The sequence below is a fragment of the Cetorhinus maximus genome, chromosome 14 (assembly GCF_964194155.1).
Source record: "Cetorhinus maximus chromosome 14, sCetMax3.hap1.1, whole genome shotgun sequence".
In the NCBI taxonomy this organism is placed as follows: domain Eukaryota; kingdom Metazoa; phylum Chordata; class Chondrichthyes; order Lamniformes; family Cetorhinidae; genus Cetorhinus; species Cetorhinus maximus.
In genome coordinates, this window is record NC_135892.1 from 18,717,239 (window position 1) to 18,730,199 (window position 12,961).

The 12,961-nt window shown below is 44.7% G+C and overlaps 1 protein-coding gene across 3 annotated transcripts in view; it reads right to left on the minus strand.

Annotated features, from left to right (window-relative positions):
- The window catches only part of mthfd1l (methylenetetrahydrofolate dehydrogenase (NADP+ dependent) 1 like), a 196,217-nt gene that overhangs the window by 118,151 nt on the left and 65,105 nt on the right, over nt 1-12,961 (minus strand). For all 3 annotated transcript variants that reach the window (XM_078556605.1, XM_078556603.1, XM_078556604.1), the window contains exons 15-18: nt 12,628-12,702; nt 8,082-8,184; nt 5,553-5,629; nt 2,570-2,710 (exon numbers count right to left, since the gene is read on the minus strand). In XM_078556605.1, coding sequence (XP_078412731.1) covers nt 2,570-2,710; nt 5,553-5,629; nt 8,082-8,184; nt 12,628-12,702 — 396 coding nt within the window. The remainder of the gene's footprint in view (nt 1-2,569; nt 2,711-5,552; nt 5,630-8,081; nt 8,185-12,627; nt 12,703-12,961) is intronic.

Here is a 12,961-nt window from a genome sequence, read left to right on the forward strand (position 1 = left end):
CATGATGCAGTCAGACATTCCAGTGCAATGCTGAGGGAGTACTGCATCATTGGAAGCACTGCCTTAAGAGAGTTTACATGGAGGCCCTGTCTGTTCTCTCAATCATCCGCCCAAGACTACCTAAACTTTGGCTTCTTCATGACTTGCACCAAAACTCTCTAGACACAGAAGAGCAAGTCTCTCTCCATTTCACTATGAAGTCAGATTGAGCTCCTATTCCAGATACAGACTTCACCTTGCAACACAAGTGCAGTGCTTGTGCAAAACCATTCGGCTCCACACCACATCATACCTATCATGTGAACCCAGGATGAGTTTAATTAAAATTCTGTCGTGCGGACATTTGACAAAAATTCATCAGTAATATTCTCAGAGAAGTTAGAGGTTTGTTATGGTGTAAAATTAAGTGATCAGGGGCAATTCAGAGTAGATGGTATTTACCTTTAAATAGTCAGGTTAACCTTAATTAGTGACAATCGTTAGGAAGCCCCTTTAATTTGAATTTTCAGTAATAAATCCATGTTTTAGTTGCATCTACACAGAATACATTAACTATCCGTGGTAAGACTTGAATCAGTTGAATTAACTGCATAATTATACATTCCATTAAATGGAATAAATATTTAATTAGAACTCTAAAACTGAAGCCTCTTAAAGTCATGAAACATGCAAAACTTCAATCTGATTTAATTGAAGATTTTCATCTCTCTGTCATGTCATTCTTTTGCCAAGTTTGGCCAACATTTAATCAGATCCCACATTCACAGTCAGGTAGGCCCTTCACCAATGCAACTGTTTATAGTTCAATTGACATTTTGAATGCAGTTCTAAAAAGGTGCGTCACAATTTCTAAAAGGACATTATAAGAAATGGCAGACAACTTATTGGAAGATGGAGTAAAACTTTGAGTGAGAAATGAGAATTGCACCAACTGGATGTTCTATTATAAACTATATTTGGCATATAGAAATACTTATTTCCACCCAATAGGAAAGCCTTTTAAAGAAAACGGAACAAACTGCATTTATACCGCATCTTTAATATAGAAAACGTTCCAAGGTGCTTCACTGGAGAATACAAAGAAAAACTTGCATTTATATAGCGCTTTTCATAACCATTGGACATCTCAAAGCACTTTACAGGCAATGAAATACTTTTGAAGTGTAGCCACTGTTGTAGTGTAGGAAATGTGGCAGTCAGTTTGTGCACTGAAAACTCCCATACACAACAATGTGATAATGACCAAATAATCTGTTTTTTGTGGTGATTGAGGGATAAATATTGGCCAGTATACTGGGGATAATTCCCCTGCTTTTCTTCAAAATAGTGAAATGGGATCTCTGACATACACCTGACATCGAGTTAAAACAGACATTAGGACAGGTGACCAAAAAGCTGCGTCAGACGTGGGATTTAAGCAGTGTCTTTGAAAGAGAGGTGGAAAGGTATAGGGAGGGAATTCAGAGCTTAGGGGCTACACAGCCACCAGTGTTGGAACGATTAAATATCAAGGATGTGCAAGAGGCCTGAGCAGCAGGACACAGAGATCTTGAAGAGCTGGAGGCAGTTACAGAGATAGGAAGGATACATTCTATGAAGACGACTTTTTTTTTCCCTCCCCATCCCTTTGTAAGGTGTCCGAACCTTCAACAGAAGGTTGAAGTAGCCCCAAGCTTTGGGAGTCAATAAAGAAATAAAACCAACAGCTGGGATCTGAGAATACAAATTTTTGCCAGACTTCAGTGCTGCCAGTGTGACTACTTCCTGCTGGTGTTATACTTGTTTTGTAAGGTTGAGAAAAATATTTGAGAGAATCTGAAAAGCTGTCATTGAAAACTGTATTTAAAGGATCACAGTTTATTTCTCTCTTTTCTACCTGGAAGCACAAAGAGCAAAATCATTGCGATTTTAAAACCACTATTTAGGAGGCCCTTTGTCGCAAAATATTTTTTTAAGAGGAGACACTCAGCTTCAGATTGACTCAGCCATAACACACTCTTGTCCCCAAGTCAGAGATGTGGGTTTAACTCCAGGCTCAGCACTAATCAAGGCTGGTGCTCAGTGTAGTGATGAGGGAGTGTTACAACGTCAGAGGTGCTAACTTTTTGATGATATATTAAACTGTGGCCCTGTCTGCACACTTGGACGAATGTAAAAGATCCCATTGCACTACTTCAAAGGTGATATTGGGAGCTCTCCGAAGTGTCCTGGCCGATGTTTAGCCCTCAACTAACATTACTAAAACAGATTACCTGGTCATTATTGCATTGCTCTTTATGGGAACTTGCTGTGCAAATTGTCTGCCACTTTTCCTACATTAGAATAACTACACCTCAAAAGTATTGGCTGTAAAGTGTTTCAAAGTGTCCCAAGGTTATAAAAGGTGCTATATAAATACAAGTCCCCCTTCCTTTTTTCCACTAGAGCTGGAAGCAGAGTTCATTCAGAAATTGTCTCTTTCTGATGGCAATTACAAAGATTAACTTTGTACTCTGACAATATCACCTCCATCGGATGTTTTCAAATGTTTGGATTTTATATTTGAATGACAACCCCAATTGGTACGCACCACATCTTCTGCTGTAACTGGTTCTCCTTTTCGGTCATTGGCTACCACTATATTACCGAGTCGAGTCTTCATGTCAGCCAGACTGTCAGTTAGGGCGAGGATTGCCATGATTTCACTGGCAACGGCAATGTCAAACTGAGCCTTGAAGAGGAGAAAGACACATCAGGACAAGTCAAGACCACAGCAGCTATTGTATACCAACCAGAGAGATAAAACTGGTTTACAGGATCAGGCTCAGACTCTATTTTGCCCACCTGGGGCTCTTGTTCACTTTTCATGTGCAGACTTAAAGACAATCAATCTGCTGTTGAACATAGGAGAGGGGTCAACAACAAGGTGCAGTGAGTGGAGAGCAGGGAACAGCACCAAGGCAAGATGACATAGCTCGGTCGTCACTTGTAAAATCACGTATTCAGTCCTTACTTTGTTTGTACATATTGCCATTATAAATTCCCAGACTGGAAACTGTTAAAGCAAGCTTGTCACACTCTAATTACACCCAACTGTCACTATCCTGTCATTCAACCCCTCGAGTTTATTCCACCATTCAATTAGATCACAACTGATCTGTATCTTAACTTCATCTACCCCTGTGATTCCACATCACTTAATATCAGACCACAGAGAAAAGCTATACAGATGAAAAACTATATTTTGTGATACCACTAAACTACTTGTCGTTCAAAGCTGCAACATAAGGAGATTGAGGGAAGATTTGATAAAAGGTGTACAAAATTATGGCAGGTTTAGATAAGGTAGACCAAGAAAAGTTGTTTCAAATAGTTGTTTGGTAGGACAGAACTTGAGTATTGCTGAAAAAAAAATGTCTAAGCTTTTCATCTTGCAGTCATCAGGACACTTGCAAGAATACCAATATAATGGGGAGAACAATTTATACTGTATGTGAAGAGAGTGCTGATTGGCTGACAAGTGACATTGCCATGGACAATGCACCACTGATGGTGACTGACAGTTAACTGCCAAGCATTGTTTGAAATTTAAATCAGGCAGCTTCACCCTGATTGGTCAAGGCATTGCCCTGAGAAATGAATCAGCAAATGGCTGCCACCGATTTTGTTTAGCTGAAACAGGCACTGTGTATGTACATGTTCTGTATTAATATACGTAGCTTCCAGTACACATAAATGCACCACATAGAGAGCCTGACCGACAATCTTAAATTGGTTGTCAGCGTAATTCTTAGCACGCCCCAGCCACAGACTGTAACCAACCAGCCCGTGCTTGCAAAACACAAAATGGTGTCCAACATTAGATGTGATTCTGCAATTAGACAACGTTTGCTAAATAATCCTCAATGTGCTAAGGATTACGTTGACAACCAATTTAAGACTGTCAGTCGGGCTCGCAGTGTGGCGCATTTGCATGTACTCAAAACACATATATTAATACACAGGGCCCTGTTCTTTGCAGACAGAAAGAACATGTACATACACTGCGCCTGTTTCAGTTAAACAAAATAAGTGACAGCCCTTTGCTGACTCATTCCTCGGGGCAATGCCTTGACCAATCAGGGTCAAGCTGCCTCATTTAAATTTCTCCAAACCTCCTGCATCTCCAGCCCAAAAACTTAAACCTGTGTCCCCTAGTCTTTGTACCATCATTTAAATTTCAAACAATGCTTGGTAGTTAACTGTCAGTCACCATCACTGGTGCATTCTTCATGGCAATGCCACTTGCCAATCAATCAGCACTCTCTTCATACGCAGTATAAATTGTTGTTTTCCCCTTATATTGGTATTCTTGAGGGTGCCTTAATGAGTGCAAGATGAAAAGCCTAGGCATGTCTCTTTTTTCAACAACACAAAAACTGTTTCCATTAGCCAATGGTACAAATGGCTTCTTCTTGAGGTGTAATGACTCTCTGGACTTGAGGCATTTGAAAGCCATCCCGCAGTGAAATGGACTTCTCTCACACCAACTCCCACATAGTCTGACCTTTGTACAAAGCGGTTACAGAGCCACTGGGGGATGGTGATGGTGAGGCTCCACTTAACCGAATCGTGGGGAAAGCTTGAATCAGACACCCGCTTAACACCCAAATGAATTTTACGCTCCACTTAAGTCATTGGGCTGTGAAATAAGGTGCATGTAAACAACCATTAGATTTGAACTTGACCTGTGCCCAAGGGGCCAGCTAGATTAAAATTACCCCACAGAACCATGCAAGCACAGGAAGTGGCCTTTCGGCCCATAACGCCTATGTCAGCTCTTCAAATCCTGCTCATCTTGTTCTCTCTCCAGTCATACAAATTTCTCCCTCAGCCTAGGCTCTTTTATTCCCTACACTGCTCCACACCATCCGAGTAAAATTTAATTTGCAACCACTCGGTGGCAGCACTAGTTGTGCACATTTTGTTTCTGGAATTCTGCCAAGTCTCATACAACTTCTTTTAAGGTACTTTTCTGTGTGCCTGAGATAAAGCCCTTATCAAAAGCTTTGAGAAACAACCACAAGTAATCACTGGGTATCTTGTGTGTCTGTTCTTGCCAAAGCTCTGTTAGCACACAGCAGTCAGTGAGGGCCAGTGCAACCTTGGCTGCAGGTGCTCAATGCATGCATAGGAGGGAACTGGCCAACAATATGATGTCCCCTACCACCGCCACAATCACTGGTCTGATTCTCATGCCTTGAAGTCTAACCTTTCTGATCCCTGTTGGCAAGGGCCCAGCTTCACTGGTTGAGGGTCCTCTGCTGCTTTCCTATAATCTCACTGAACACAGCATACCCAGTGCATCACCAAAGAAAGGCACTTGCATGGGCAGCCCCTGCGAGGGTCAGGTATGCTGAAACGGTGCCAGTCAGATGTCACACAGTCCTACTGGCTCAATACCCATTGTCCTAATTTGGACCACGTCAATCAGCTCCAGTTATTTCCAATGATACTTCCAAACGTCGCAAGTGGAAGTTAGTGCAGCTCATCACTATCCTTCACAGTTAGGCCATGCAATAAACAGTCCATACCTCTCTGACAAATCCCTTCTCCGTACTCGCCTGCCCAATCGTCATTTTACGCAAGAAACGATCATTCGTATCAACCACTGGAAAAACAAAAAGTGAATATAAATAATTATCAATACGGTCTCTCAGGTTACATAGACTGGGGGGGGGGCGCGCATGAGACAGGAGTGAGGGGTGGCGGGAGGCAAAGAGGAGGGGGGCGGGGGAGAGTGTGCAAGAGAGTGCGAAGGGGAGAGAGAAAGGGGGAAAGGGAGTGGGGAGGTGGCAGCGAAGGGGAGAGAGGGAGAGAGCAACCAAGCGAGCCAGGGAGGGGAGAGAGAGTGGGAGAGAGCCAGGGTGGAGGGTGACACCGAAAGAGCCAGGGAGGTCGGGAGACAATGAGTGAGAATTAGGGGAGGGAGGGAGGCAGAGAGTGAGTCAGTGAGGGATGGGGGCGCTAGCAGGGGCCGGGTGGGGGGGGGAAGAGAGAGAGGCGGGGGGGAAAGAGAGAGAGAGAGAGAGGCGGGGGGGAAAGAGAGAGAGACAGAGGTGGGGGTGAGGAAAAGAGGGGGGGGTGAGGAAAAGAGAGAGGGGGTGAGGAAAAGAGAGAGGTGGGTGAGGAAAAGAGAGAGGTGGGTGAGGAAAAGAGAGAGGTGGGTGAGGAAAAGAGAGAGGTGGGGGGAAGGGAGAGAGGGGGGGGGAAGGGAGAGAGGGGGGGGGGGAAGGGAGAGAGGGGGGGGGGAAGAGAGAGAGGGGGGGGAAGAGAGAGAGGGGGGGGAAGAGAGAGAGGGGGGGGGGAAGAGAGAGGGGGGGGGAAGAGAGAGAGGGGGGGGAAGAGAGAGAGGGGGGGGAAGAGAGAGAGGGGGGGGGAAGAGAGAGAGGGGGGAAGAGAGAGGGGGGGGAAAGAGAGAGAGGGGGGGGGAAAGAGAGAGAGGGGGGGGAAAGAGAGAGGGGGGGGAAAGAGAGAGGGGGGGGGAAAGAGAGAGGGGGGGAAAGAGAGAGGGGGGGGGAAAGAGAGAGGGGGGGAAAAGAGAGAGGGGGGGGAAGAGAGAGGGGGGGGAAGAGAGAGGGGGGGAAGAGAGAGGGGGGGGAAGAGAGAGGGGGGGGGAAGAGAGAGGGGGGGAAGAGAGAGGGGGGGGGGAAGAGAGAGGGGGGGGGAAGAGAGAGGGGGGGGGAAGAGAGAGGGGGGGAAGAGAGAGGGGGGGGAGAGAGAGGGGGGGGAAGAGAGAGGGGGGGGAAGAGAGAGGGGGGGAAGAGAGAGGGGGGGGAAGAGAGAGGGGGGGGAAGAGAGAGGGGGGGGAAGAGGGAGAGGGGGGGGAAGAGAGAGGGGGGGGGAAGAGAGAGGGGGGGGAAGAGAGAGGGGGGGGAAGAGAGAGGGGGGGGAAGAGAGGGGGGGGGAAGAGAGGGGGGGGGGGAAGAGAGTGGGGTGAAAAGAGAGGGGTGGGAAAGAGAGAGGGGTGGGAAAGAGAGAGGGGTGGGAAAGAGAGAGGGGTGGGAAAGAGAGAGGGGGGGGAAAGAGAGAGGGGGGGGAAAGAGAGAGGGGGGGGAAAGAGAGAGGGGGGGAAAGAGAGAGGGGGGGAAAGAGAGAGGGGGGGAAAGAGAGAGGGGGGGAAAGAGAGAGGGGGGGAAAGAGAGAGGGGGGGAAAGAGAGAGGGGGGGAAAGAGAGAGGGGGGGAAAGAGAGAGGGGGGGGAAAGAGAGAGGGGGGAAAGAGAGAGGGGGAAAAGAGAGAGGGGGAAAAGAGAGAGGGGGGGAAAGAGAGAGGGGGGGAAAGAGAGAGGGGGGGAAAGAGAGAGGGGGGGAAAGAGAGAGGGGGGGAAAGAGAGAGGGGGGGAAAGAGAGAGGGGGGGAAAGAGAGAGGGGGGGAAAGAGAGAGGGGGGGAAAGAGAGAGGGGGGAAAAAGGAGAGAGGGGGGAAAAGGAGAGAGGTGGGAAAAGGAGAGAGAGGGGGGAAAAGGAGAGAGGGGGGGAAAAGGAGAGAGGGGGGGAAAAGGAGAGAGGGGGGAAAAGGAGAGAGGGGGGGAAAAGGAGAGAGGGGGGAAAAGGAGAGAGGGGGGAAAAGGAGAGAGGGGGGAAAAGGAGAGAGGGGGGAAAAGGAGAGAGGGGGGAAAAGGAGAGAGGGGGGAAAAGGAGAGAGGGGGGAAAAGGAGAGAGGGGGGAAAAGAGAGAGGGGGGAAAAGGAGAGAGGGGGGAAAAGGAGAGAGGGGGAAAAGAGAGAGGGGGGAAAAGAGAGAGGGGGGAAAAGAGAGAGGGGGGAAAAGAGAGAGGGGGGAAAAGAGAGAGGGGGGAAAAGAGAGAGGGGGGAAAAGAGAGAGGGGGGAAAAGAGAGAGGGGGGAAAAGAGAGAGGGGGGGAAAAGAGAGAGGGGGGAAAAGAGAGAGGGGGGGAAAAGAGAGAGGGGGGGAAAAGAGAGAGGGGGGAAAAGAGAGGGGGGAAAAGAGAGGGGGAAAAAGGAGAGGGGGAAAAAGGAGAGGGGGGAAAAGAGAGAGAGAGGGGCAGGGGAGAGAGCGAGAGGGAACGAGGTGGGGGAGCGTGAGTTTTTTGAACACCTCTCACCTCGTTGCCAGGTAATTGTAGATGGATCAATGTCCAAACGAACAAATTTTGAGACTTCTTTGGGTGTCAGTGTGCGGGGATCCTTTTTCTGGATCCCCAAGCGCTGCAGTGGAAAAAGCACAAAAAATTGCAACTTGGGTGATTGCTACAGGTCAGCATCTACCATGATTAACCATTCCCTCTTTATAAAGAACCCATTTGGGTGAAACAGAAATTGAATCTCAAAGCAAGGAATCAGACAATGTACAGTAAAATTAAATCAACTCAACTCCTGCCACAAAGCAAGTGGACTGTGTAGTTAAATAAGATGTTTAAACAAACACTACAAATCAAATCCAGTTTATCTTCGCAGGTAAGGGTGTGAGACAAGTCAAATCTGATGGGCCGCACACCAGCCTAGAATACATTAACACAACAGGAACAGGAGAAAACCATTCAATCCCTCGAGCCTGCTCCATGACCCAATCAGATGATGCCTTATCTGTATTTTAACTCCATTTATTCACCTTGGTTCCAGGTCCCTTAACATGCATGCCAAACAAGAATCTACCAATCTCAGGTTTTCAATTGATCTAGACTCAACAGCTTTTTGGGAGTACGTGCTGCAGATCTCCACCATCCTTTGTCTGAAGAAGGGATTCCTGACATCACCCCTTAATAACCTAGCTCTAAAGATTATGCCCCCTTTATCTGGACTCCCCACTACATGAAATAGCTTCCCCATCTACTTTATCAACTGTTTTGATCATCTGAAACACCATTAGATCACCTTTAAGTTTCTATACTTGGGGAATACAAGTACAAACTCTACAATCAACCCTCAACTTAATCCTTTTAGCCCAGGTATCACTGTGGTGAATCTGTGCTGTACCCTCTAAGAGCAATATACCAAGGAGAACCAATTCAGTTTAATTCACTGGCACTAAACTAACACACACTTCACCGGATACTGCCAATCAGGCTACTTATCTGATAGCAAATTTTAAAAACAATCTCTACTGCAGGTTTGAAAAGAATCCAAATAACTCTTACTTTTCCAAATCACTAAAATCTGATAAACAAGCCCTTCATGGGAATTATTCATAGGGGAAACAGTGGTAATGTCACTGGACTAGTAATCCAGAGATCCAGATTAATATTCTGCAGACAAGGGTTTAAATCCCACCATGGCAGCTGGAATTTAACTTCGATTAATAAAACTGAAAGCTCGTCTCAGTAAATGGTGACCATCAAACTATCATCGACTGTCGTAAAAACCCATCTGGTACACTAATATCCTTCAGGGAAGGAAATCTGCCATCCTTACTCAGTCTGGCCTATATGTGACTCCAGATCCACAACAATGTGGTTGACTCTTAACTGTCCTCTGAAATAGCCCAGCAAGCCACTCAGTTCAAGGGCAGTTTGGTTTTGACAACAAATGCTGGCCTTGCAAGTAATGCCCACATTAGAGAATTTTTTAAATTAACATAAAACAAGCAAAGGAATTTAAAAACTTTTATTCCCTTACACAATCCAATTGCATCATATTATTCACCTCTGATGTGGCAGAACTTGATCTGAGCCATGAGCAGTACATGATTACATGGACTGTTGTATCACTGGCTGCCATTTTGTTCCCTGCAGCAGGAATGAATGACTAATTTCTTCCCTCCATCAAAAATTGCCCTTATAATTTGATCAATTTAGCCCAGGTACCTTTGTGGTGATTCTGTGCTGTACCTCCTCCAACAGCAATATATCCTTCCTAGGAAAACCAATTCAGTTTAATTCACTGGCACCAAACAAATGTACGCTTTACAGGGTGCTGCCAATCAGGCTTCTTATCGGATAGCAAATTTACAAAGCACTACAATCTCTACTGCAGGTTTGAAAAGAATCCAAAAATGACTCTCACCCTTCCAAATCACAAAAATCTGAGGACAAGGTCACCCCAGACTATTCTCCACCAGGAGAGAGCAAGGGAGATGATCAATCACTGATCCCTCGGGTAAATGCAGCCACACATATATCCTTCAGGTACTCCCACATCTTTGGCTTGGCAATGCTAGCGTTTTCTTATTTTTCTTTCGTCTTAAGTGGCAAAAATGAAATTGGAGACTGCCCCTTTAAGTTCAAAATAGCTGGCCAGACTAAAAGCACTCATTAATGGGGATAACATATTTTAAAATATTGACACACATGGCTCTAAGTTGCCAGTCAATGGGCCTCAAACATTCCATCTTGAATGAGCCTAGTCTTGAATTATCACCTGCTGTATAAACACATGCATCTTGTTCCAACTCACCATTCGCAAGAAGCTCGTTAATGTTTGGTTTGACAGGAACAACGTACATGCCCCATCCTGGTATAACAACAGTCTAATAGGGTAATCTACACTCGTCAATAGTTCAGCTAAATCACAAAAGATGTCTGAGATACTGAGATTCTGTTCACTAAAGATTATCTGCAAGGATGTTGCTCCAATATAAAGCGCCAAAGTTGATGGCTAATTATCTGACACTTGATAACAATTCCAACATTATTATTTGGGACAAGCATTTTCCACAGCTGGGCAAAAAGATTTGGGAAAATTTTGTTAAACAGTCTTCCTGTTTGAATGAATTGTGAATTACCACATCTACTATACTGTATTTTGTCTGTACCATTGCTTCTATGAACGATCTCATTTTAACAAAATCTGATCAGTAGTTCAATTTGTACACCCCATCTACTTTTGGGATACTTTCAATTCTCCAAAGCCAAGTGGGAAGATTCTACAGTCTGCTGAGTAAGCTGCTATCAGTGTGCAAAAGGCATCGAGAGAAAACCAAACTTGAACAGTAGTGACCGAGGTTGCTGAGTGCAAATATGTTACTATACCCATGTCTGTCAAAATTCAGGGGGGTATAGTTATGCTTATTGGAGCCAGAACCCAGGCACATGGCTCTTCTTTGAACAATGTGCATTCACACAAGTGAGACAAACACCAGTTATGGTAAAGAAATTATTGTGAACTAACACGTGAGACAGCTGCACTCCTTCAATTTTGGCCTTTTGCGCATCTGATTTTCATCATTATCACTGTTGGCCATGCATTCAGCTGCCTGGCCCCTAAGTTCTGGTATTCATTCCTTAAACTTTTCTGCCATTTTCTCCTCCTTTTAAACACTCCTTAAAAATTAACCCTTTGACCAGCTTTTGTCACCTGTCGTATTAACACATGTGTCTTGGTGTGAATGTTAGTTTCGTTAAGGTCCCATAAAATGCCTTTGGATGTTTTATGTCACAGGCGCTATATAAACGCAATTTTTGTCAAAGGACGGATTGAAATTAAAGATCTGAGAATAGGTTTCAATAAGTTATGCTAAACTTTTATAAATGACTAGTTAAGCCTTGGCTGGCATATTGCATACAATTCTGGGCACCACACTTGAAAGATGTCAAGGCTTTGGAGAGGATGCAGAGGAGATTTATTGAAATGGTACCAGAGATGTGGGACTTCAGTTGTGAGGAGAGGCTAGAGAAGCAAGGATTGTCCTTAAAGAGAAGGGAAGGTTAAGGGGCAATTTAAGAGGTGCTCAAAATGAAGAAAGGTTTTGTTTGAATAGATAGGGAGAAATTGTTTCCACTGGCAGAAGGACACAGATTTAAGGTAATTGATAAAAGAATTACAGGGCAGATAAGGGGAATTCTTTTTAATCTAATGAGTTAAGATGATCTGGAACATATGGCCCAAAGGGGTGCTAGAAGCAGATTCAATAGTAATTTTTAAAAAGGGAATTGGATAATATGCCCGAAAAAGAGAAATTTTCTGGGCTCTGGGGGAAGGGGGTGGGAGTGGGACTAACTGGATAGCTCTTTCACAGATTTGATGGGCTGAAGGGATTCCTTCTGTGCTGTATGATTCTATAATATGTTAGAATATGCAGCGTTTGTACCTACAGCTCCCAATTCTGCTGGTTTTGGACCTCAGTCAGAGTTAGGCATTGATCATCAGTCAAATGCTACCCAAATGCAGAGAGAGAAATGGCAGAGATAGAAAGAGATTCCTAGCAGTCAATTCCAAGGTATGGAAAATAGAAACAGTGGTAGATTGTCGATGTCCTTGAGCCTGTTCCATCGTTCAATTCTGAATCTTAATCTGCCTTGGATGTGTAACCTTAATAGCCTTGCTCAATAAAAATCTATCAACCTCAGTCTTGAAATTATCAATTAACCCACAGCACCAACTGCCTTTTGGGGTAAGGGTTCGAGATTTCCACAGCCCTTTGCATGAGGAAATGCTTCCTGACATCAGCTCCAATTTTAACATTATGCCCCTTTATTCTACACTCCCCCACCAGAGAAAATAGTTTCTATTTGCCATGGAACACTTTAAATAGATCACCCCATAATCTTCTATATTCAAGGGAATACAAGCCTAGCATGTATACATTGTCCTCATAATTTAACCCTTTTAGCCCTGGTATCATTTCAAGTGGGAGTTTGGTAAAGGAAAAAACTAAAATGAAAAATTTGGGTGGGGTGGAGGGTTGTTGATTGAAGATAATAATGCTTCACTTACTGTTAGCCGGGCAAGCTGGATGGGAGAAAAATTTCGCTTTCCATTTATAGTGGGAACCAAACGATTATACAAAGCCTGGAAAATGACAGGAATTAACACTTTCATCTGTAAGCCCCAATGATTTGTCTTAACTTAAATTATTCAGATTCACAATGCTAACTCTTAAATATCCAGTCACAAACTAAACTGATCAAAGAAAGAAAGGTATCTGCATTTATACAGTAACTTATTGTACCTTTCACAACTTCAGGATGTCCCAAAGTGCTTTACAGCCAACAAAGCACTTATGAACTATAGTCACTGTTGTAATGTAGGTGGCTAATTTGCGCACAAT